The sequence below is a fragment of the Herpailurus yagouaroundi genome, unplaced genomic scaffold, assembly GCF_014898765.1.
Source record: "Herpailurus yagouaroundi ecotype Mexico unplaced genomic scaffold, PumYag 139, whole genome shotgun sequence".
NCBI lineage: Eukaryota > Metazoa > Chordata > Mammalia > Carnivora > Felidae > Herpailurus > Herpailurus yagouaroundi.
Window position 1 is genome coordinate 84,340,757 of NW_024412394.1, and position 27,524 is coordinate 84,368,280.

Consider the following 27,524-nt stretch of genomic DNA (forward strand, 5'->3'; position numbering starts at 1 on the left):
GGCCTGGATTGCTATATACTTTCCTCTTATGACCGCCTTTGCTGAGTCCCAGAGGTTATGGGTTGTGGTGTTATCAGTTTCATTGGCTTCCGTGTTCTTTTTAATTTCTTCTTTAACTTCTTGGTTAGTCCATTCATTCTTTAGTGGGATGTTCTGTAGTCTCCAAGTATTTGTTACCTTTCTAAATTTTTTTTGTGGTTGATTTCGAGTTTCATAGCATTATGGTCTGAAAAGATGCACGGTATGATCTTGATCTTTTTGTACTTGTTGAGGATGATTTGTGTCCCAGTATGTGGTCTATTCTGGAGAATGTTCCATGTGCACTGGAGAAGAATGTATATTCTGCTGCTTTAGGATGAAATGTTGTGAACATATCTGTTAAGTCCATCTTGTCCAGTGTGTCATTCCAAGCCATTGCTTCCTTGTTGATTTTTTGATTAGATGATCTGTCCATTGCTGTCAGTGGGGTGTTGAAGTCTCCTACTATTATGGTATTACTATTGATGAGTTTCTTTATGTTTGTGATTAATTGATTTTTATATTTGGGTTCTTCCACATTTGGTGCATAACTGTTTACAATTGTTAGGTCTTCTTGGTCTATAGACACCTTGATTATGATATAATGCCCTTCTGCATCCCTTGATACAGTCTTTAGTTTAAAGTCTAGATTGTCTGATATAAGTATGGCTACTCTGGCTTTCTTTTGTTGACCATTACCATGATAGATGGTTCTTCATCCCCTTACGTTCAATCTGAAGGTGCCTTTAGATCTAAAGTGGGTCTCTTATAAACAGCATATAGATAGATCTTGTTTTCTTATTCATTCTGTTACACTATGTTTTTTGAAGGAGCATTTAGTCCATTGACGTTTAGAGTGAGTATTGAAACATATGAATTTATTGCCATTATGTTGCTTGTAGAGTTGGATTTTCTGGTGTTGTTCTCTAGTCCTTTCTAGTGTTTGCTGCTTTTGGTATTAATTAATTAATTAATTAATTAATTTTCATATTTTATCCCCTCAGAGCCTCCCCCTTAAAATTTCTTGCAGTTCTGGTTTAGTGGTCACAAACTCTAATTTTTGTTTGTCTGGGAAACTTTTTATCTCTCCTTCTATTTTGAATGACAGCCTTGCTGGATAAAGAATTCTTGGCTGTATATTTTTCTGATTCAGCACATTGAATATATCCTGCCACTCTTTTCTGGTCTGCCAGGTTTCTGTGGATAGGTCTGCTGCAAACCTGATCTGTCTTCCCTTGTAGGTTAAGGACTTTTTTCCCCTTGCTGCTTTCATGATTCTTTCTTTGCCTGAGTATTTTGTGAATTTGACTATGCTATGCCTTGTTGATGGTCGGTTTTTGTTGAGTCTAATGGGAGTCCTCTGTGCGTCCTGGATTTTGATGTCTGTGTCTTTCCCCAGGTTAGGAAAGTTTTCCACTATGATTTGCTCACATAACCCTTCTACCCCTATTTCTCTCTCTTCCTCTTCTGGGACCCCTATGATTCTGATGTTGCTCCTTTTTAATGAGTCACCGGTTTCTCTATGTCTTAAATTGTGCTCTTTTGCCTTAGTCTCCCTCTTTTCTTCTGCTTCATTATTCTCCATAAGTTTGTCCTCTATATCACTGATTCTCTGTTCTACCTCATTCATCCTTGCTGCCCTGACATCCATTTGAGATTGCAGCTCAGTTATAGCATCTTTTATTTCATCCTGACTAGCTTTTACTTCTTTTATCTCCACAGAAAGGGATTCTAATCTATTTCAACTCCAGCTAGTCTTCTTATTATTGTGATTTTAAATTCTGGTTCAGATATCTTACTTGTAACTGTGTTGGTTAAATCCCTGGCTGTCGTTTCCTCCTGTTCTTTCTTTTGGAGTGAATTCATTCATTTTGTCATTTTGAAGGGAGAAAAGGAATTAATGAGGTAAAAATTAAAATAAAAAAAATGAAAATGAAAAAATTAAAAACAAAACACACATACAAAAAAAAATCAAGTAAATGATGCTAGATCCTAGGTGTGTTTTGGTCTATGTGTTGAAAAGGGCTTGATAGAGAAAAAGGAGAAAGAAAAAAAAAGGAAATCATTTGAAAATTTGAAAAAATAAATACACTTAAGTAGAATAAAATGAAATGATGGAAGTAAAATAGAATTTGAAAAAATTTACACAAAAGTAAAAAAAAGTAGAAAAGATTAGAGAAATGTTTTTAATAAAAGAGAAGAAACGAAAAAAGGAAAAAGAAAAAAAAAGAAAATTGAATAGATCGACTGGTGAACAGATTGAAATATGACTGAACTTACTTTGCTTTCTCCCTGAATTCAAACTATGAAGTGCTTTATAGTCCATAAACTAAGCAGGTGGAGAGATTCATGTTCCTGAAGAGTGAGATTGGCCCAGTTGAGCGGGGCTTAGAGTAATGGCTCCGTTCTCCACTGGATAGTGCTGCTTAGCATACTGGGGTAGATTGTTGTGGCGCTTGTAGGTGCCTATGCACATGCACGGGAGTGGTGATAATGGCATCACCCAGCCACCCAGTCTCTAGTATAGGAACTTTGTTCTCCCCAATCAGCAATTGCACACCTGTCCTTTGTCTTTGGCTTCTGTCCACTCCCCACTTTTACACAGTCCATGACCAAGCCCCAGGCTGTAACTCCCTCCTGAGTTTTATCTCAGATGTGGCTGTTTTACCCGACCCTTTATTTCTGAGGAACTGAGGCTTTGACCCATTTTGCCCCTCTGTGGGAGGGTCTCACCAAGCAATGGCTGGGTGCCAGCTGGACCCAGGAATGTTTACAGGACTGTGCTGCTGCTGATGCCCAGAGACTGCATCTGAGTGTCAGCCCATCCCAGAAAAAGTTCATGAGATCATGTAGCAGCAGCCTTTCAGAGGTTATGGAAAATCACAACACACATCTGGCACAGGCTTCACCCCCAGCAACCTTGTTTTAGCACCAGTGAATGTGGTTGTTCTCCCGGGTCCACTGGGGCCTTTGCCTTTGGGGGAGCCACACAGCCTCTACCAGGTGTCCTCCCAGCAGGGAAACCGCCTCTCCCATGTGGCCCAAAGATGCCCAGACTTCACTCTGCTCCTGGAGACTTGTCCTTCTCACCAGAGCACTGTCAGGTATTGAGCTGCGGAGTTTCAGACTCTGCACTCCTGCTGTTTATAGAGTCTAAATGGAATTTAAACCCTGTCCTTTCTCCTTTCTCCCTTTTTAGTTTAGTCCCTGTGGCTGTTTCCACTTTTCCACTTTCTCTCCAGCTCCTATGTGGGGGGGGTTCTTTTCCCGTATTCTCCCTCCAACCCTCCACCCTGTCTCCATCCTCTCTCCCCATGCAAAAACGGCGCCCTCACCTCCATGGCTTCTCTCTCTCCCAGTTCACCTCTCTGCACCATGTACCTGCAGAATTCTGTAGTTCATGTTGTGAAGATTGTTGTGTTAATTCTCAGATCAGTTTTGTAGGTGTGCAGGATGGTTTAGTGTTGATCTGGCTGTATTTCATGGACGTGAGACACAAAAAAACTTCATGCTGTTCCGCCATCTTGGCTCCTCCCTACCACATCTTTTTTTAATACCACATTTTCTTTATCCATTTATCAGTCAATGGACACTTGGGCTATTTCCATAGTTTGGCTACTACAGACAATGCTGCTATAAACATTGGCTGCATGTATTCTTTTGAGTTAGTATTTCTGTATTTTTTGGGTAAATACTACTAGTGCAATTGCCGAATCATAGGGTAATTCTATTTTTTACCTTTCTGAGGACCTCCATACTGTTTTGCAGAGTGAATGCAACAAAATGGTGATTTTGACTATATTTCATGACTATCTCCTAATTACCTAATTAAGAATACATTGTAGTTAATGTTTTTAAAATGAAAAATTAGGTTTGGGGAGACTGGGTGGCTCAGTCAGTTAAACATCAGACTCTTGATTTTGGCTCAGGTGGAGATCTCAGGGTCATGAGATTGAGCCCTAAGTCAGGCTCAACGCTGGGTGTGGAACCTGCTTAAGATTCTCTATCCCTCTGCCCTTCCCCTGTTGTGTGCAGACGCATGCACACATATACTCTTTCTCAAGAAACAATAAATTAAAATGAAAAATTAGGTTTTACCTACAAAATAAATATTTAGTTACCCTATAATATGTAGATTCCTACCAGCTTAAAATAGCTTATATTTGGAAAATGCTGCAGTTAAATACACATTCATTTATTACATCTTACAATAAGCTGAGTTCATCACTGAAGAACTCTTCCCTGGGTTTTTGTAATATGTTGCTGCAATGTTCATTATTTGGAAACACAGATACATTGGGTCAATCTTTTAATAAGTGGGACATTCTATGCATTATAATTTATAATTATATCATTCAGGCTACAATTTGAATCCATTCATCAAGAATAGAAAATGTTTTAGAAAAAAAAGAGAAAACAAATTATGCATTCTAGAGAGTTGGTTCCAAATGTGGGTAATATTTATTCTGCCAATCATACTAATGATTGTCAAGTGATGCCAGTTTTAGGGATAGATCTTAAAAAGTCGATAAGGAGATTCAAAGGTGTAGGTAAGTCAGATGGCAACTTTCAGACTTTAGAATAATTATATATTCAGAAATAATTTTGTCAAAAACCATCAGAATTGCACTGCCCATGTTGACATTAGTGTATAGACACAGTCTTAAGGGTAACAGAAGAACAAAGTGGTTGGTGATACTGAGTGCTGCATTATTTAGAACAGGATTTTTCACTAGGGTGGACATTATTTGTTCTGTATATCTCAACTTTAGAAAGAAATACAAAAATTATATAACAAATATTGTAATTTTTCTTTGTGTGTGTATGTGTGTGTGTGTGACAGAGAGAGAGAGAGAGAGAGAGAGAGAGAGAGAGAGAGAGAGAGAATCGTAAGCTGTCTCCATGCCCAGCGTGGAGCCTGATACAAGGCTCGATCTCATGTCCCTGAGATCATGACCTGAGCCAAAGTCAAGAGTTGGGTACTGAACCAACTGAGTCACCCAGGCACCCCTATAATTTCTAATACACAAAAGAACTCATTCCAAAGAGAGAGCATGCCTTCTTTTTCATTTGGGGTAGCAATCAAATACAACCAATGAAAACATTTGTTATTACTTAATATTACCTCAAAAAATACCTTGAATTCTTGGATGACTTTTTGCTCTGCTACCACTTGTAAAATAAAAACTACTCTCATCTCTCACCTAGTCTCCATTCCTTTCTCTGTTCATCAAAGCTTTACATCTCCTATGTGTGTAAAACTGCGTGTAAGTATCACATACATTTCCATCACTTCTATCTTAATTAATGTGGTCCGATAGCACTTCCCACTGGGACCCTTTTGCTTTCAGTCTGGTCTATTCCCAGTCCATTCCCTATGTTTCTATCAGAGTGATCTTTCCAAGAACATAACATTGCTCATAACAATTTGTGCTTACAGTCCTTCTGTGGCCACCTTCAGTTTTTGGACTGGCACTAAACAGCTTCTCCCTCGGGTCCCTGCTTATTTCTCCAACCTCTCTTTTCCCACACACCCTTCCCTCTCAAGGATCTGAGCTACTTGCAGTTCTGGAATGCACCACATTATATCACATATCCAATCATTTGCTTTGTAATTTTTCAAGAAGACCATTGGCCCTTCTTTTCTCAGCAACCTCTCCCCTCTTGTCAAAAGTGACCCTTGGCTGAGCCCATTCTTCAAAACTCTGCTCCAGTACCGCCTTTTCTAACTGCTGTCATTTCACTTATCATATTGTGTTGTCATCATTCATTGCTTTATGAGTCTGTCATTCCCAGTGGAGGACACACACTAAATTGCCTTAGGTGGATTTCTATTCCAATTATCCATCAGCCGCTGGTGCATATTGAATGTTATTGGAATCAATAAATTTATAAAAACCATTTGTAACTTTAGCTTTCTTGATAACACTAAACTAAACTACATGTACAAACTCTATATAACAAGGTGCTATGATAGAGGCTTTAGGAATTGGAGTCTGTTTGACATTATGAAGACCAGAGCAGAACAACTCAGATATTTCCACTGGAGTTGGGGCAACTGGATGGGAAAATGCAGTCTGGCACAGGCTAGTAATATGGTAAAGTAGGGAAAGATAGAACCTAGTGTTTAGGGGCTGATTTAGCAGAAAAAAACTAAAGGACGGATGCTCTTGGGAGGTTTAGCTAGGTGGTAAATAGGTCTGGCTTTTAATAGGAGGGGAGAAGATGGGCCATATACAGAGTGGAATGGCAACAAGCATTAGCATATAAGGAATTCTAATAGCCTGACATAAATAAAGAATCTAGCAGAAGAGTCAAATACTTTAAAGAATCCAATCAAAGACTTGACGTCCTAGACATAAATACAGTGCTATGAAAATTGATTACATCAACTTGGGTCCTCATTTTCAAAGACATTAAAGCACTGGACAAGATATACCTTGAGATAAGGTTCCAGTTACTGGTAGCAATATCAAAGGTAAGAATGTGGTCAGAGGAAAGAAGACAGAATCATCTCCTGGGAAGATTTAAAAAGCAAAGGAACCAGGCTTCTTCTGAGGCCAAATTGCAGACTAGCCAGTCTGGTCCTGCCACCTGATCCCCACCTATCCGTGTCCCCAGATAGCTGGACAAGTCATTAAAAAAAAAAAAACATGGACACAGTGGGGTCAGAATATTAGTTGGGAAACAGATTTTTTTTCCTGCCAGTAACATTATTTTAATATAGTTGTTATTTGTTTATGTATCATTTATTTCTTCTTATAGTATTCTTATTGTAAATTATTTTTTTTGAGTATTAATCTCCTATACTGTAAAAGTTGTAGTTTTCAGCCACTGGGCTCAATTCCAGAAAAGGAGAAATGGCTTCCCAACAAACACAAAGAGGCACATTTCTGTGTCAGAGAAAGAGGATACAGGATTATCAAAGATTATTTTGCATAAACCCTAGTTCAGACTACATGAATTTTTGGAAATTAGAAATTTTGTAATAATGTAAATAAAGTAGAAGAAATGTTTTTGCTTTCCAAGCATGCTGTTTATAACATACTTACAAATTCAACAAAATTCCTTAACACCAATTATGACCAAAGGATTTACAAGGCTGCAGACTCCTTTGATTGTTTATGATGAAACTGGGCACAGGCTGTGTGTTCTGTTGGGATCATTGTGTCTTTGATTTACAAATAATGTTTGGGACAGTGCCAGGCACATAATACATGGTCAGTTAATGTTTGTGTAATAAATTGATTAAACGAAGAGAGAGCTAATGAAAGCTACATTATGTAGCCTGGTGAGGCAATAATAATTACACACGGTGTGTGCAACTTACATTAAGTAAGGCTGAATTCACTCAAATATCTAACTCTTCAAAGATAAATGCAAGTACCCGGTAGCTCATTTAAACAACAGTAACAGAACTGAACACCTAGAAAGTAAATTTTATCACAGGTAGGAACATGTGAATGACCCTGATTACTTGTCAATAGAAAAAGATGTTGAATGCAGGCATTTTCTCTTTCTCCTCTGGATCAGCAATCAAACTCACTCACAGATCATTGATTCATGAATAGCACTATATATGTACTTTACATTTTCAAGTAGCCCGTGTTTCTCAAGTGTTTACATGACAAGTGTATTCAGTCATCTCTCCTTTTCTCAGGCATGGTTTTCCCATGATTTTTAGCAAGACAAAAAATGGAGTTTTCCTAGGGACTCAATTTCTTTTATTAATTTTTTAAATTAAAAAGTCTTCCTTTCCATTGATACAGATTTGTCTGAATGGTTCCTATGTGCTCAGAAGGTGAAATGTGTTTATTTTATACATGGAGCAAAGATTAACTTTATTTTCTTAATGAACATGTAAGCGACTTGAGATGAACCAATTATGACATACCTGCACTGATTTCCGTGCCTTGACTTATTTCTCAATAGAAGCATAAAAATAAAAGTATCCACAAAATCTACAAGTTTCCCATGGAAATTTGCTTAACTTTTGGTCACTTATCTAATTACAAATGTGAAGAATTAAAATCATTGGAATAATCCGAATCCCTGAAAAAAACATGGCTCATAGCTTTCTGCAAGATGAGAGTAATATGGGAGATTTTAATGGTGGATAGATCAAGGAAATGGCAAATTGAATTTTAATATTTACTATGGAATTCCTGATAAGCAACAATTCCCGATAAGCTGCATTCATTAAAACTAATCTCCTTTTATTTCCTCAAAGCTTCCTATTTTTCAATCACTCATATGAAATTATTCGTAACACATTTAATAATGCATTGGATAAGAGTTATTTTCTCATTCTATTTCTGACAAATACCTTCAAAGCCCATATTCTATAGATACCGACAGAGGAAGTGGAATGAAATGGGACTAGAGGAAAATAAAAATCAAAGAGCAGTGCTCTTATATCAAACAGTACAGAGAATGATTCAGTGCATGAATATCTCAAAAACGCCCTTAGAATTTTATTCTTAAAAGTCTATCTGCAGGCTTTGTCCAAATGAAAAACAAACAAAAACAAAACAAAAAAAAATAAAACCTCTGACAGTTATCATCAAATGAACATCTCTTAGAAATGAACCACTATATCGACCGCTAAGCAGCTATGAGAAACAGCTTTCCTATTGCTGTTTTTCCCTATTCTTATTATTCTTTTCCCACTTACCTGATTGGTGCCCCTTTGGCCTGTGCTGGTCTCAACAATACAGTTATTGTGGTGGCCGTTTCATTGAGAGAGGCATCGACTCCTTCATAGTCCGGTAAAGTTGGAGCTGGTAAGTGATTGATGAGGGGGAAAAAGTTTCAGTCAATTAAAAGAATTATATCATAGTTCAGGATGAATAAATGATCCTGAATGGGGGAAAATAAATTTCCTATTTAATTTTCTGAAATGTACCTTATTTTGTAGAATACCATACATAACTGGATGTTAACCCTGGGAATATAGGCAGCAGAAGATATGAAGCCCACGGTTTGTTACTGAAATTTAAATGATCATCTGGTGACTTGGACACACACTCCAAACCTTTTGTGAAGGGGCTTTAGCTTTTAGTTTCCTGGGACCTTGAAACCAGCATTGATGGCATGGAAGTGATGTGAACAGCGTCGACTCTGGGGACTCTGGGTAAGGGGCTTGCACACGGAGATGTAGAGACGGAAATGGCAAGAAGTGAGCCAGAGGCTACCTGGTGAGGTGGTGCTGTATACGATCTAAAGGTTGTGGAATGGCCCAGTGTTAGTATCTGGACTGCTTTCACCACTGGGGCCACAACAGAAACATACCAAGGCAGTGTGATGAATGGGAATAGGAACCTTAGTTTGTATTTAGCATTAACTAGTGCATTCGTTGCCAAATTCTTGAGAAGAAGAAACTTATAAATTTTCAAAATATTTGATAATATTTTGGGTGGGGGAGAGGGCTCCCTAATCTTGAACTGGGTGAAAAAGTAACCTCAAATGGCTTTTGGTTATTTCTACACAGAAAGATGTTTTAGGGAAGACATAACAGGTGAAATGTGTACACTCTCAGAGAAACTGATAATAGATGGCATCCAATACAAATTTCAAAGTATTTCATTCATTCACTGAGCATTTACTGAATATATACATTGTGTCAATTTTTTTAGTGCTATAAGTATAAAGACAAATAAAACATGGTCTCTGATATGTGTAGAGTTGAAAGTAGAGATTCATATTTACCAAGAATGAGAATCTCATAAACAACAACAACAACAACAAAACTATAACAAAATTTTAGGTGACTAAAAGAAGAGTCAGTTCATTTGTTAAAACAGTAGTTCTCAAACTAGTCAGATCAGAAGCCCATGGAGAACTTCTTAAAACAGATTGATGCCTTTTCCCTTAGAGTTTCTAGTTCAGTAGGTCCAGGGAGGAGCCTGATACCGTGCATTTCTAGAAAGTTTTCAGGTGATGTTGATGCGGTTGGTCTATGGACCACACTTGGGAGAACCACTAATCTAAACTAAACCACTAGTCTAAACTAGCATGGGGAGTCAGAAAAACAAAACAAAGACAACTTCAGGATTCAGAGGATGCTTGAGTTGAATGTCACAAGAACAGTACAAACTCATCAGGACAAGAAAGTAGTCAATACAATGCCTGAGACAGGAAACAGAATATCTGAACATGTCATCACATGAAAGGACACGGTGCATTCTGACAGCTACAAGCAGTCTGGTAGGCCTGGAACTTTGGACTATGAGTAGGAGTGGAGGATGGGAGAAGCCATAAAATTAAGGGATACAAATGCTAATTATGTATGGATGTTTGGGCTTTATCCTACTGAATACAATATATTAGATTTTGAAAAAATTTAGGAAGGAAATACATGCTGTACAAAGATCAATCGAAAAATACAATGAAGCAAGGTAAGTCTGAAGGCAAGGATAGTGCTTGGAAAGATATTTCAATGAGCTGTTTAAAATACGGTCCAGATGGAAAGGAAGAATCAGAAAGAGACAAATTACCTGAGAGTTATTCAGGAAGTAGAATCAATGGATATTAAATATGTACAATATGTAGACATATGTGGATAACATATGTGTGTATTAAAACACACACACACACACACACACACACACACACACACACACACACACCATGCCTCCAATAACTTGATTTCACTTTTATTTAAAGTGTTTTTAAAGTGCTGAGGAATATAATTTCTGCACTCAAGGGATAAATAACAAGAAGTTACCTTAATATTTCAAATGATGCCGGGCACTACACTAACCATACGTTTTATTAGCTTTAGTTTGATTACTTCACGTTCCAAAGACACAGTGATTGCAGTCTAGTTTTTAAAGTCCAATTCAAGTGCCCATGTACATAGGTTGATTCAAGTAAAACTGGGCAGCTAAATAATTCAAAGAAAATGCTACATGGGTGTTCTGGACTTTAACTATAAATTTTCTATTCAATAAAAACTACGTGTCTAAACCATAATAAATTATGATTCATAATAGTGTCCATTGTTTTACAAGTTCATGTAATTTTGTAGCTATCTCTAGTGAAAGATCTTGACTCAAATGCAGCACTGTGGCTAATTCCAGAGGGTAAGAAACCTGTTTCACTGTACAGTGATATCACCAGGTCATCTTTTCTAGTGATTCAATCAATATTTTAAATTGATGATTTAGAATTGTTCCACCAGGGAGTGAATTGGCAAATTTAATACATTGTTATTTTCTAACATAATGGATGATATTCTCAAATTCTTTTTTTGTTAGAATAAGATAAATCAAATAGCTCATATTGGAATAGCTAATATTTTTCATGATATAAATTTTTAAGGTTTTATATTCAAAACATTTCCAAATAGAAACTAGACTTCAAAAAAATAGAGAATATGTAGCTTCCTTCTGATGCAAATGATACAGATTCGGAACAACAGTAGACATTTTTAGTGATGTATTATAATATAAGGTATTATCAACATATGCTATGTAGAACTATAATGAAAATGAACATAAAGGAACAAAAAGGCAGGAACTCAACATCAGTATTTTAATATATTAAGTAGTTGATCCTGTAACACATTCGTTTTTCAGATTTAACTCTTCAGCTACATATATAAAATGTATTTATTTTAGTAATCTTAAATAACTACGATAACACATTACATAAGCTAATGTAGAATTCGGGCATATTATAATGCTGACTGGTGGCCAAATTTAGTCAGATTAAACTGGTGACTTGACTGGAGGGGAAATCTGTATTTACATCTGTAAATAATCTAGTCATTACAAACTGAAATTATGAGCATAAAATAATGTGAAATTTAACTGTATATGCTTATCAACTTCAAATCTCCCACACATCACCATTCTGAAATTTAGATGAGTTTAGGTGAGATTTGTAATAGAAAGAACAGCTCATGTTTGCTTAAAAATACCAGGATGTCAAGGAAAATGGAAGAGAGTGACAAGGAATGTGGCACTGTAATAGATCAAAGATCTCCTATCATTCTTTGGATAAAATCCACTTATTATGATATCTGATATCATGATAATTATGAACTCCTTAAAAGTATAAATCTTTTAGCATTTATAATGAACTTTTAAATGTTTCTAGTTCAGATAAAACAACGTTTTAAAAAAGACCACTTTCAATGAAAAGTGATTATTTGAGATGTTTTTAGGTTTGGACATATAACCAATTATAACCCATATTCACATAATTCTTTAAAGAACCTTCAATCATGAATAACTAGCTATATTAAAGATTTAATAAGTGAGATGACTACCCTCAGCATACATATGATTCTCTAGGATGTGCTATTATAAACCAATCCTGTTCGCACTTTATTCCTCTGCATACCTGAGATATTGGTGGTCACATTGATGGCTGTGGCTGGCCCAAAGCCTTTGACTGTGCTGGCTCTTATGAAAAACTGGTAGGTGGTTCCAGGATGCAGATGCATGAAGACATGGTGGGTGCTGTTCCATAAATTTGATACAGTCTGGGGAGGTCCAGCCACTGGAACTGCAGGATCAAATGATCTTATGCTGCTGTAGCTGACCTGTTTTAAGAAATATATTTCCTATTACATACCCAATATAAGTCATAATATAATCTAAATAAACCCCTTTTAAATAAGATAGTATTCAAGGGCATCTCTCTGGAGTGAATCCCATTTTTCTTAAACTTCTCTTCCTTCTCATTTGGATATGGTTATTTCACTATCATTACATATCTAATGTCAGTCCATCTGTCCATCCATCCATCCATCCATCCATCCATCTATAGATATACCTAGAGTTATAACATCTGACTGGACCAATATACATCTATTTTCTTGCATCAAAAGATAAATTAATTGACTTAACTATGAAAACACACATAGACACAATCCTATATACATATAGGATATATATACCTATATATCATATATTTTAATGTATATGAAACACAGAAACTGTTCAACAAATGTTTGCTATAACTAACATCATCTTATACTTTGTCTGAGTTACACAACAAATTTCATGTAAGTATTCAAGTATGCTAATAGAGTCACAAATTATAAGACTGCACTAGTGATTCCGGTTCCCGTGATGCTCTCTGCAGCCACTAGAAATTTAAATATTTTATGCTCGAATCAACACTGACTATGCAGGAACAGAACAACATATTTGTGCAATTAAAATGATCTTTTCTTCTTTTTAGTTTCTCATATTTAAAAATAAGATGATGATTTATGTTCAAAATTGCGATGAAGCTCTGGAATAGTCAGGTTTATAATGTATTTTCCTTTTTTGGTAATCATGCTTTATTCTGTAACAATTGGCATTCATTGGCCTCCCCTAAATTACAGTATAAAATGTGAGTTTCTTAATTTTATAAAAATTCATTCTTTACAACCACCAGTAAGTCTGTTTGAAAAGGCCTATCTTGCGTCCCTAAAACAACAACAACAACAAAACATACATTTACTTTAAGAATTAGAAAATTCTAGGTGTTATATTTGTTTTGAAACTGAATTTTGGGATCAAGGAATTTGCAAACTAAAAGAGGGGAGAACTAAAAATGATTTTAGTCTCCTAATCCTCTCTTACTTATTTTCCATTATTCTTCTAAGTTTTTCCTTTTACTCTCCCTTGAACCCACATTTCAATTAACTTCTCCTAATACCTCATATTGAGTGATGATTCCATTTGGATCCAAAGGTTCTTTCCAGTTCAAGAAGATTTTATTTTCAAAAGATGTTCCTTGAAGAGAATTGACTGGTACAGGGCCAGGCACTACAAAATATACATTTTTGGTTATAATCCTTATATCAGAAACAGAAAAAGTAAATACTGTAAGCTATATAAGCCAAATGAAAAATAAATAAATAAAATGTGTCCTTAAAAATATAAGCTATGTGACTAGTTTTCTGATTTAAACAAATGGGAATTTAAAGTAATCTACAAACTTCTAATGTGGAAAATGTACAATTGCAAAGTTATTTTTATTCAAAAGAATATTCTATCACCTTGGAGGGTTGAATAAATTGTGTAGTATAGTTTTCTCTGTTGTATACCTCCAATAACATGAAGATCTCATTTGTAATTTGTTTCAAGAACAGAGCTATATTTCCCTGAAAGATATTCAGGGATAAGCCCCTAAAGTGTCTCCATAAACACATTTCATTAAATAATGAATTATAATAATAATCACCACTCCTTGGACTTAATTTTTTTTTATGTTTTATTTTATATTTGAGAGAAAGAGACAGACAGAGAGAGAGAAGGAAAGAGGCAGAGAGGCGGAGACAGAATCTGAAGCAGGCTCCAGGCTCCGAGCGGTTAGCACAGAGACTGATGTGGGGCTTGAACTCACAAGCAGTGAGATCATAACCTGAGCCGAAGTTGGACATTTAACGGACTGAGCCACCTAGGTGCCCCATCACTCCTTGGACTTAAAAGCCAAATCAAAATAAAATTGAATTGAAATCTCTGTTAATAGTCAATATAACTTTCATTGCCATACTTATTAAATTTCTATAACTTAAAAAGACAGCATTGATTATTACAATTTTTAAGAAACTTAAAGATGAATAGGTTCAAATATCATGGCTTCAGTGTTTTAAATGAAATTCCCTTTTGTAAACCTAAGCATCAAACCATTTTATAACATCAGACTTGTTTAGGACTCAACAATCAGCATAACCAGTTTTGAAGTGTCCCCAGGTATGACAAGAGTAAGAAACCTTCAGACCAGACCTTATTTGCAAATGTCATATAACTGACAATACCCAGTGGCAGCAATGAGCAACATGTCAGCTTCTATTGACAAAATGTAAAACATCAGATACTTTTGCTATTTGCTTTTATGTATTTTATCTAAATCCATAGTTACTATTTATTCACACAAATAATCAGTTTCTTGCTCTGATGTTTGAATATGTATCATATCCACCCTACTTTGCTTAAAAAAGGGGTTTTCTTTTGAAATATTGACCCAATATTGGGCAAGTATGGTTTTTAATTAATATTTTTCCTTAATCTAACGTTTCAGTGAACTTCACACATGGCATTATCTAGAAATGTAGTTGCTAAGTATACAGCAATTTTGTGAGGATTGAAATAAATTAAAAATCACTGGATCAAAGGAATTCACTGCATCGTAGCTAGCAGCATCAAGAAATTCTGAACGATACGTCAAAATAGGAAGATTTATTTCAGACTACAAGGAGGCGATGAATGATGTTATGACCTCTGGGACAGCCAATATAATTTGGTGCATTAATAACAAATTCAGAAAGAAAAAAAAAACATAAAAGAAAGAAACCCATCAACAGAAAAGATGTCAGCACTAGACTTCAGAAGAAATGTATATGCTTCTGTCAGCTGAAGCCTTAGGGAGAAGTTAACCAAAGGCATCCACCTCCACATGTCCCAGGTTCACAGTGTTGGCACAGACTATACAGTCTATCAAGGCAGAGGAGGCATTAGTTTGTTTTCCAAGAGTGTTAGCTCTTACGTCCTTTGAGTAGAATGAAAAAAGCATACGACTGTAATTAAGAAAAACCATTTCTTCACCTTTCCACAATGCTCATAGATGGTGGCTATCAGCAGTAGGAGGAGGCAAGACCCCCAATTAGTGACAAAATGTTCATTTGATGGTATTATAATTACTACCTGCGTTCATTAAACACCGTTTGGCCAAAGTTTTAGAAAATGGCGTAGGTGTATTTCAAATTGTTTACCAATAGAGATAGTTTAGAATGTTTGCATAATTCTGCGTTGAAGAGAGGTAGAATTGAGGAGGAGCCTTCCTAGAATGTGTGTATTTCTTTGCTCTACTTATATAGGTTCTCTTTTGTCAACAGGATTCACTGAAATTACCCACAGATCATATTTGTAAGAGGGAAAAGTTTGTGGAAAAATTATGGCCAAGATAGTACCATGCTACTGACCTTGCACTGGGACTAGTATAGTGCACAAGAGAAAGACCTACACCTAGGTGAACTACAAAACAAACACATAAACAGGTGGGTCAGGGAGGGGGCACAGACAAATTATACTTAATAACTCCCCACCTTTGAAGGAAGCCAATGTCTGTATATAATGTCTATATGTACTTTGATTTGTGTAAATACAACATGAAGTTACTAAGACCAGCATCATGGTCGTCTTCATATTCCAGGGAATTTCACTTCACGTTTCCACATCAACGACTTTTAATGGAGACAGAATGCTGACTTTCATTCCCCTGTTTCTGATTTATTTGAGAGCCATTTCAGCTTTTTTTTTTTGCATATAATAAAGTCCTTTACAAGATACTCTCAAAATGGAAGAGAGAGGAAAAATGAAATGTGGGTGGGGCAAGTTATATTAAATAAGCACTACAGACTTTTAAAATATAATAAATGTACATTTAAAAATAGCTATGTATTAGCAAAAATTGTCCCCAAACCAAGCTTTACTGCTGAGCTAACTTCATAATATTGATTTTTATAAATGCTAGGATAAAAAATGAAAACAAAATCTCATACAAAAAATCTACCCATGCATTAAAAAATGTATGCAATAAATTAAATATAAATTCTACCGTAGGGTTCTGGTGGGAAATCATTTTAGCTTTGCTCTCATGATTTATGGATGCCCCTAGAATTCTTTTCATGAAATTATATTCTTTTATTAGATGGTTGATAATTTATTCTTTTTCTATGTATATAGGGCAGCAATAATTTAGTAAGACTGACTTAATTAGATCATCTTAACCCATCGATCTTTGCAACAATAGATTATGATTTAGATACTCTGTCCCCCTCTCAGGAACATTGAGTCATATCAAATACTCCATGTAGAAACTGGAGCTCACATGAGCAGATCTGAAGGCTGAGTTCCTCGAAAATATTTTATACAAAGTTTGTACTTCAATCATTCAGTTTTATATATAAAACAAAAGAGAAGAAAAAAAATTCTCACAGAAGAAAGAATGACTTCATGACCATCCTGTGAAATAATAATATGCAATTCAATATCATTATATCCAATAAAAAATTCTTCAAAACATAGGTTGAAATAAAACTAGGATAAGCAATAATACTGAAATTAGACTTATTTTCATTTTACATTTATAAAACTGCTTAGATAGATAAAATAAATAGCACAGTCATGAATCTGATGAAGTTAGGGCAAAATTTAAGATTGTTTCGCAATTCTCTTTCTGATTATTAATCTAGTTGTATGTGCACCCAAAAATGCATTTAAAAATTTAATGGAATATAAAAAAGTTACATGAGCCTGTCTGCATTCTTTGGTTTATGGGAAAGGCAGGCAAAATAAGGGCCATACCAAAATATAGCATCAAAATGAATTATTATTAGAGGGTGATTGGCTGAAGTACAAATGCAGCTGAGTCTAAAATCATCAATTAATAAATCAAGTTTAAAAAATTTTAAGTGTAGGCAATACAATATGTGAGCACATTCTTATTACTAAAAACATGGGTTACAAGGTATTTAGGGTAAAGAGACATTCTAATATTTACCCAACTTTATGACATGAGAGATTTTTCAGAGTTTTTGAATCTGAGCGTAGACTTCCCATTTCTCTCATCCATCTATGAAACAATTATGCTAATTATTCTTTCTTACACAATCATGTGTTGGGTGTTGTGTGTGTGTGTGTGTGTGTGTGTGTGTGTGTGTGTGTGTGTGTGTAGGAGTTTATGAGCACTTATGTGCTTATTAAAGCAAGGTTTGTTGTCTGAAATATTGTTAAGGCTTCGATTAGGTACAAGTTCAAGCAGGATAGTTGAAGTAATCATGTTTGGTTACCTTAAAAACAAAGAAGTACAATTATCATAAAGAAGTCTTTGGTTTATTCCTTGAAAATTTTAGGAATATAATAATAACTCCATGCATAATTTTAGAACAATACCATTTCCTTCAAAATCTGAGCTAAATGAAGTTGAAAAGCTCTCACTTCCCTTTATTACAACAAAAATAATGGAATGAACTTGGGTCATTTCCACTTTTCAGAGTGAGAGAGCTTGAAGTGATAAGGAGAAACTTCTAGAAACTGTGGTATATTGACCTATCTTATGGCAGTCTCATAGTTGGTAGGCATCAAAACATACATCTGAGCTGAGATATCAGAACTTGAGGGAGATTGGAAACACTTGGGTATGAACTCCATCCTGTTTTCTGAAACCTAAACAAAATTGTGGCCCTATTGATAGGCTGTTCAAGGAGAAGTTTAGAAGGAGATGGAACCTAAGAGATTATCTTATTTAAACTTTTCACACAGAGATGAGAAGTGGAAATCTAGTGGAGTAAACAGATTGGGTAAGGGAACAGTTATTAGTGCCAGGACTGAAAGTTCACGATTCCTCACTCCCAGCTGATCTTTGCCTCCATTCACTAAATAGCCCACTTTTTCCCTTATATGCTTCCATTCATCATGGTAAATTTTGAAAATGAAACGTCTTACATTGAAATAATACATTATTATTATTATCAGAATATCATCATTTGTACATACTTTTGGGAAGGGCACATTTTTGTTGAATCAAGAAATCTATTCATTAACATTAATGACAAACTATATGCTACAGTAAATGTGCACATATTATAATATTAATATAAATGTTTGTCCCTATTATTTAATCATTGTGAAGTAACACACATAGAAATTGGACATAATGTAGTTAAATTTCTTAGGTGGTAATAAAATGGATAAAAGATGATGACTTGTCAATATCAATATTTAGACTTAAAGATACAAACTTCAACCTTCTTTTCTATTTAAACTTACATAAATCCATCTAAAAATGAGTGGAATAGGTAAATAGTGCCAATTAAACATTTTTTTTGACATTTATTTATTTTTGAGAGACAGAGACAGAGCACAAGTGGGGGAAGGACAGAGAGAGAGGGAGACACAGAATCTGAAGTAGGCTCCAGGCTCTGAGCTGTCAGCACACAGCCTGATGTGGGGTTTGAACCCACAAACCATGAGATCGTGACCTGAGCTGAAGTCAGACACTCAAGCGACTGAGCCACCCAGGCGCCCCTATAGTGCTAATTTTAAGGAAGATTAGGAATTTGAGGAAAATAAGGAAAATGAAAGATGCTATTATTGGTTTGTAAATGCAAAAAAAAAAAAAAACCACACTAAGTTTTAACCAAGTGCATTTCATCAATCAATAGGTAAATGATACAGTGCCACAAACAGTGAAAATTATTTTTGTACAGTTGATAGGAAAAACTTTATTTAAACTTTGGTGTAGTTGTTATTTCTCTAAAGTATAAAAACAAAACATTACAGGGATATTTCATCTAGTATTTGATGCTACTCTGAAGAATATTAAGCTTTTTTGTTAAAGACAAACTGTTTTCAAAGTTAACCTCGTTAAGAGCACGTAGCAGATTTCAGAATCCAATTCCATTTTGGTTACTCTACGGAAAACTGTAAGCAATTACATAATCCTGTTATATAATTCCCTCTTTTTAAAATAACGAAGTATGAACATACCATCTTCATCAGTTTGAATAATCGTCTCTTCACTCTCTTTCCTGCCTTCTGGATTGGTTAGGATCATCTTGAGGCTGACATTTGTATAAGGTGGCAGATGGTTCACAACATGCTGAGGGGCTTTGGGGTCCATGTCCAAACAGTCTGCCTTGCTCTCATTGTGACCACGGAAGTAATGGTAGCAGATAGTGACATTAAAAGTGTGGCACCGAGTAATGTTATAACCCAAGGATTCCCAGTCCACAGCAATGCGTCTTGCCTGTATCTCAGCAATCTTTAAAGTCTTTGGGGTTCGCATAGGTTCTGAAAAATAAATCAAAGATGCAGACAGCTGTCAACTTTCCAATGAATAATCTTGGCAAAATGAAACACTGAGCATGACATATGTGTAAACCTAGGAAAATTTAGAAGTCATCTTTTATTGTCATTTTCTTTTTTTATTCCTGGTCTTATTCCTGAAAGTTTCAGTCAGGGGCTGTGATTTACCAATAGGAAAAGAAATGTAAAATGTTGGCAATCCATAGTACTCAGGAACATGGCGGAAAAACAAAACTCTGAAAATGTGGCCACAATGCCTTTATGGTTACTGCTGTTGTTACTGCCCAATTCCCTGTCTCTCTCTCTTTTTTTTTTTTTGTCATTACTGAGCAAGTGAATTAGCTAATATATCATAATGGATAAGAGTCAACACGTTCTGCTCTATGATTTGTCATGTCACCAAGCTATGGTGTATACTAATTAGTCTAATTGTAATACTAAACTACCATTTACCAAAAAGTGATGCAGATATTAATTAACATTTATTATCTCAGTAATGATGTTGTTCATCAAAGCAGAAAAATATCTGAGAAAAATGGTGAGAACACATGTGGATATTCACATTGTCATCTATCCTTCTTGATCTCTTTCTATCTTTTTCTAGGAAGCACTCAGGTCTGACAATCCAGTCACTGTCACCCAAACCAAACTGGGAGGTGAATTTCCATTCAACTGGAAAATGCTGGCAGAACTAAACACTCTAAAGACTGGAGTCTATCCATCACTGCTTCCCAAGTGTATTCTTTCCTCATGCAAGACTAACTTTAATCGTCTAACTTAATCAAAATAATTACTCTATGAAAGTCATGGCCATGGCAAAGTCTACATAGTAAACAAACCAATACAGAGCAAAGCTTTAATACATAGATTTGACAAAGAGATTAAAGTCAAGGCCAAGGTCAAAGCCCTGTTTGTATCTTCCTTAACTCACTAAGAATAGTCAATGCTCTTGCTAAATGGAAGTCAGTAGAAGAAAAAGAAGGAAAATAAATAATACAAAAAAGCCCAATTTGGGTGTTTTTATAAATTTTCATTTTTGAGATTAAAATCTCAGTTCTGTAAAAATAATCAGCATGGTATACAGATGGCAAGCCCAAACTGGGATTCCAGTTCAATGTATTATATGTGCCATCTGAAACACACTCTCGTGGCCATTTAAAACTTCAAAAGTACAAAAATACATACATATATATGCAAATTAATCCTTGGTGGAATCCAATGGTTAGGTTTTAAATGCTGTGTGCCAGTCTTCTGATGAATCACAGTATTCAGTCTTCTTATTTTATCACTTTTGTTTTACGTGTTTTACATTAAGCCCTGTAAGTAGGCTAGAAAAAAAGACTGTGGCTTTCTAATCATTAAAAAAAGTCTCTTTATATGTTTAGCTCTATGCTTACAATTTCCCCACCAGGCACGGGAGTGAGGTGATGACACATACAGTTCAGTCCAGTAAGACTGAAAACACATTCTTTGGCACCACTGCCCACAAAGATGACCAGGCAGTTGTAGGCAGTATCATCCTAAAATTCCAGATAAACTTTCTTCCTGTCTGCTAGGTAGCAACCTGACGCAGTTTAGGGGTCATGTTCAGGTTAGGCCATACTTTGTGACAGAATATCCAGAATAACAAAGTAGGATTTCTATCCAAAATACTTGGGAGTATATGAATGAAAATCTCCCATAAAGTAATGAGAACAAACATCAATAGATATTTACTGCTCTGTTTCAGGTTTCCTTTAAATCTACTACTTATATCCTTGAAACACCTCTTATTTTGAATCAGAAATTTCCCCCTTTATAAATTTCTCTATTTCCAAGTCATCACTCTCTTTCATTCTTTTCATTTTATCCCACTGTTCAACTTGCACTTGCTCTGCATTCTAAGACAATTTTAAAAGCATAAAGAAAAGTGTAAAATAAATTGAAGAAGACACAAATAAATGGTAAGATTTTCTGTGCTCATGAACTGGAAGAATTGATATTGTTAAAATGTCCATACTATACAAAGCAATCTGTAGATTCAAGGCAATAACTATCAAAATTCCAATGGTATTTTTCAAAGAAATAGAATGAACAATCTTAAAATTTGTATATAAACATTAAAGACGCTGGAAAGCCAAAGCAATCTTAAGAATGAAGTACAAAGCAAGAGGCATCATGCTCCCTGATTTCAAATTACATTACAAAGCTATAGTAATTAAAACAACTTCTTTATGACACAAAAACAGACACACAGATCAATGGAACAGAATACAAAGCCCAGAAATAACAACCCATGCATATACGAACTATTATTTACAGCAAAGTAGCCAAGAATATACAATGGGGAGAGAACAGTCTCCTTAATATAAGGTGTTGGGAAGGCTGTACAGCCACACAAAAAGAATGAAACTGGACCATTATTTTGTACCATATACAAAAATTAACTCAAAATAGATAAAAGTCTTCAATATAAGACCTGAAACCATAGAACCCCTAGAAGAAAACATAGGCAGTAAACCCCTTGACATAGGTCTTAGTGATGAGTTTTTAAATCAAACACAAAAAGTAAAAGCAACAAAAGGAAAAACACATAAGTGGGGCTGCATAATACTAAACAAAAAGCTTCTACTCAACAAAGGAAATCAACAAGATGAAGTCACCCTACTGAGTGGGAGAAAATACTTGCAAATCACATATTTAATAAGGGGCTAATATCCAAAATATATAAAGAACTCATGTAACTCAATAGCAAAACAAGATTTTTTTGATTAAAAAGTGGGCAGCATATCTGAATAGACATTTGTCCAAAGATGAAATACAGATGGCCAACAGGTACATGAAAAGATGCTCAACATCATTGATCATCAGGGAAATGCAAATGAAAAACATAAGGAGATATCACCTCATACCAATTAACATGACTGCTATCAAAAAGAAAAAATAGCAAGTGTTGGCAATGATGTGGAGAAAAGGGAACCCTTGGGCACTGTTGGTGGGAATGGAAACTAGTGCAGCCACCATGGGAAACGGAACGGAGTTTCCTTAAAAAAATCAAAAATAGGACTACCACATGATCCAGCAATTCCACTTTTGGGTATTTATACAAAGAAAACAAAACATTGGAAAGACACATAGACCCCCATGTTTATTGCAGCATTATTTACAAAGCCAAGATATGGAAGTCACCAAAGTGTGCATGTGTATATACATATGTACAGTGGGATATTACTCAGCCATAAAAATAACGAAATCTTGACATCTGTGACAGCATGAATGGACCTTGAGGGTATTATGCTAAGTGAAATCAGTCAGGCAGACAAAGACAAATACCATATGTTTTCTCTTATATGTGGAATATATAAAAAATTTAAAAATAGAAAAGAAAAAAATGAATGAAGCTCATAGATTCAGAGGATAGATTGATGGTTGCCAGAAGTGGGGGTGTGAGAGTAGAAGAATGGGTAAAAAGGTTACACATTGATTTGTAAAAGTCAAATTAAAAAATGTAACAGTGCTAGAGATGTATGACATAACTTCATTGGATGGAGTAAGGAAAAATTTTACCTAAGTAACTCAGGAAATTAGTAGAGAGTTTAAGACAACAAACAAACAACAAACAAACAAACAAACAAAAAAACAGTGGATATTCCTAGTAATGATTTAAAGTTTATAGATGACTTCATGGTGTAGTCATCATAGCGAGACCACATTTCTGAACAGCAAATGTAGAGGTCTGTTCAAAGAAAAAGAAAACCTGTCACACCTGTCAGAATGACTAAAATCAAATACACGGGAAACAACACATGTTGGGAGGATGTCGAGAAGAAGGAACCCTCTTGCACTGCTTCTGGGAATGTAAACAGGGACACTCTATGAACCAATAACCACACTACTGGGAATTTATCCCCAAATACAGAAGCATTAATTCAAAGGGATACATACACCCCTAAGTTTATGGCAGCATTATTTACAATAGTCAAATTATGGAAGGAGCCAACTATCCTGGATACATGAATGGACAAAGAAGAGGTGATATATATATATATATATATATATATATATATATATATATATGCAGAGTAACATTATTCAGTCATAAAAATAATGAAATCTTGCCACTTGCAACAACAAGGATAGAACCAGAGTTTTATGCTAAGCGAGGTAAGTCAGTCAGAGAAGGAAAAATATCACATCATCTCACTCACATGTGGAATTTAAGAAACCAAACAAATAAGGAAAGGAGGAGAAAAAGAGAGAGAGAGAGAGAGAGAGAGAGAGAGAGAGAGAGAGAGAGAGAGACAAACCAAGAAACAGACTCTTAACTACGGAGAATGAACTGGTGGTTACCAAACAGAAGATGGGTGGGTGGGATGGGAAAATAGGGGATGGGGCTTATGTGCACACTTATCATGATAAAAAAACCCCTAGGAACAAAATAATAAATTTAAAAAGTAGACATATGAATGTGAAAAAAGTGGAAATGAAATGTACTAAGGAAAGAAGAAATTATTTAACACTGTATGGACTAACAGTCTTAAGAAGCAAATCTTTGGGATGCCTGGGTGGCTCAGTCAGTTAAGCATCCAACTCGATTTTGATCTCACGGTCCTGAGATCGAGCCTCACGTGGGCTCCGCACTGGGAGTCTGCTTAAAATTCTCTCCATCCCTCTCCTTCTGTCCCACCTGCACATGCACATGTATCTTCTCTCCCCCCACCTCAATAAATTAAAAAAAAAAAAAGAAGCAAATCTGAAATTTTCTTGTTATATTACTGACTCTGTATTTCTACGTTTTCTCCTAAGCTAATCATAAAATAATTAAAGAATTTTCCTATTATAAGTTCAGATAATTATAGAAATATATAGAAATGTTCTTCCAACTAATCTTATTGTATTCAATTTCTTTTTGCCTTCTGGCTTCTTTTATAAAACCCATCTATGGAGGACTGCAAACAGGGAATGTATGTGCTATTTAATTCTGCTCTAGCTGAACAGCTATTGGAAATGCTTGAAGAAGTTCTGAACAGCCCTAGAGCTAAGGCAAAGTTTGTACAAACGTGGTGTTTCTCTAGGCTTGGCAGAACAAGACGGGATGCCAATGTATCCAATACTGAGGCACTCAATGTCAGAAGCAGAAGCAACTCACTACCTTCTACTTTCTTAAACTCATAACCAATAGATATATAGATAGATAAATGCTAGATAGTTTAAACACTGTGAAAGAAAACATTAGATCTAAACCCTCAATACTTATATTTGTATGAGTTGGAAAAAATTATATCTATAAATGCAGTATGTAAAAAATACATAGGGTTCACTTTGAGAGTGAGAATCTTGTTTTAGTGTATTTTTAAATGCTGCTTACTTTGATACTCATATTTTTAAAATTCTCATTTAAAATTAGGGAAGGGTAGCTTTATAAATACTATACATCTGTGTATAAATACTATACATCTGTGTATAAACCACGATCATAATTTCAGTAACCAATACTTTATTAACTGGTGTAAAAAAGAAAGAGTTGTGAAAAGAAATAGTTTTCTAAAAGACAAAGATCCATTCTACAAGGTCAATATGGTATTTTAAAATCTATGCTTATTTCTCACAATGGCTTAAATAAATGCCACAAAATGTACTGTCATTACTAAAACAGATTTAAAATATAATTTTAGTTTCATCTAATGTAATATTCAGAAACACACAGCAACAAAGTAAACACACACACACAGTAAAAAACTCATTTTGAGCTCTATGGCATCTGCAACAACCCAGAGCAAGTCACTGTCTAATTACATTTTCTCTAATTGGCATGTGCTCCCACCCCCCCCGCTTTTTTTCTAGTTTTTACTGAGGTGGGACCTTCCTAGCTACACACACACACACACACACACACACACACACACGTTCATGCATGTATATTTATAGACACATAAGGTACATATATGTACACATATACACACACATACGACAGGCTCTCTGCTATGCAAACCCTCTGAATTCCATGAGGTCTGCTGTGGGTGGGCAGCTACATGCACATAGATTTTTATATTAGAGTATAAATAGCAGAGACTTGAGACTGTTCTACTATGATATTAATTTAGAGAAATTCTATCAAAGAATTCAACAACAATTACCTAAATTCCTTACTCTGATCCATTATTCTTGTGCCTTACAAATACCTTCGTTGTATTTCTGACACATGAATGCACAAATAAAATTTTTAATTTTCTAAATTGAAATAAATAAACTGTCATAGAATAACCTGAAGTAGAAGGATATTTCTGAAAACTCACTATGTTAGATACAAGCTGGGTATAAGTGCTGTTTTGAGGACTAAATAATTTGAAGAAATGACCTAGCATGGTGAATGGCACCTGGAGGCATCACAGTAAATGGTATCTGTAATAAGCAGCATAAATAACCATAATGATGATAAAACAATGGCGATCACATTCATTAACGTACTGTCAAGTGTTTTGATATGTATTAAATGTTCTTTCTTCCTAGTTTTTTACTTTCCATTTTCAAATCTTTGTTAAGTATTCCATACAGGTGACTTTATAAAACAGTTCTCTTTCTCTCTCATTTTTGCTTTTATAGGAAAAGGAAATTTGGGAAAGACACAAGGCATTGAAGAAAGGTGTGGGGCAAAATTTTGGCAGAAATGGGAAAAAGTACAGCACGGGAGCAATCTTCATGCGGTAACAGATCATATGAAAATATTTTGTATAAGTCATCCACCTATTATGAAACAAAAAAAGATTGCCTATTTAACATAAAGGGTACAATACCAGACACTGTGGAGGATGCGGAAGTGAAAGAACAGTAATAGGCCTGAAGGAGCTTAACATGTATTTAGTAAGGAAGGTACCTAAGAAAAAAAATAAAGAAGTAAGGTGCTATGATGTAAGTGTAAAGATGGTATATGAATAGCATAAAATACTATAGATCTTAACAGATAAGGCAAGAAGAACTACAGTCATAATTTGGGTAAACAGTACAAATCAGAGGAAAACAATGTAAATCCCATTTGGTTGCTGAACAGGTTATCTAGTGGGAGATTATGTAGGAAAAGTTGATTGGGAAAAGACTGAGGATACTTTGGTAAGAGATCTAACTTGATCTAAAATGCTATGGGGAGTCACTGAGCGAACACAAAATTAATGTAATCAAAGAAATACTTTAGAAAACTTAATTTGGAGGTTGTATCAAGTGTGCAGGCAGTGGAGGTAGAGAAATCCAAAGATAACAATGTGTTAGGGGAGAACAAGGGGGCAAGAAGTAGTTTGACTTCAATAGAGAATGGAGGTAACTTTGGGTTGGAAAATGGTGAGTAAAGAATAGCTCAAAGTTAACATGGTGAAAAACAAAATATGGTCAAACTCTCTAAAACATTCTACTTTATGACATCTGTGTTCAACATATACCCTAATCCAACTCTTTCCGTAAGACTTCAATCTGGGGGTTCAGACTGGGTAAAATATATGAGATAAAAACTGAAGACACCAGCAGAGGAATTAAAAAGGTTTAAGGCCATTTGCGATATACTTGGAGGACAGCATTGGGAGGTTTACACTAAGAAGCAGGTAAAGAAAATTAACTACGAGCAAAATCTAGTCTTTTGCTATCTACGCTTTAGCTAATGAGTCAACTCCTTTTATTAAGTGCCCTTTGAACAGATGTGCAACCAAATTGGCATAAAGCCCTTTT

The 27,524-nt window shown here is 35.3% G+C and overlaps 1 protein-coding gene across 10 annotated transcripts in view; it reads right to left on the reverse strand.

Moving 5' to 3' along the window:
- Window positions 1-27,524, reverse strand: part of PTPRK (protein tyrosine phosphatase receptor type K) — a 571,648-nt gene that overhangs the window by 108,955 nt on the left and 435,169 nt on the right. For all 10 annotated transcript variants that reach the window (XM_040474594.1, XM_040474593.1, XM_040474592.1 and 7 more), the window contains exons 8-11: window positions 19,515-19,817; window positions 13,678-13,787; window positions 12,367-12,568; window positions 8,693-8,798 (exon numbers count right to left, since the gene is read on the reverse strand). In XM_040474594.1, coding sequence (XP_040330528.1) covers window positions 8,693-8,798; window positions 12,367-12,568; window positions 13,678-13,787; window positions 19,515-19,817 — 721 coding nt within the window. The remainder of the gene's footprint in view (window positions 1-8,692; window positions 8,799-12,366; window positions 12,569-13,677; window positions 13,788-19,514; window positions 19,818-27,524) is intronic.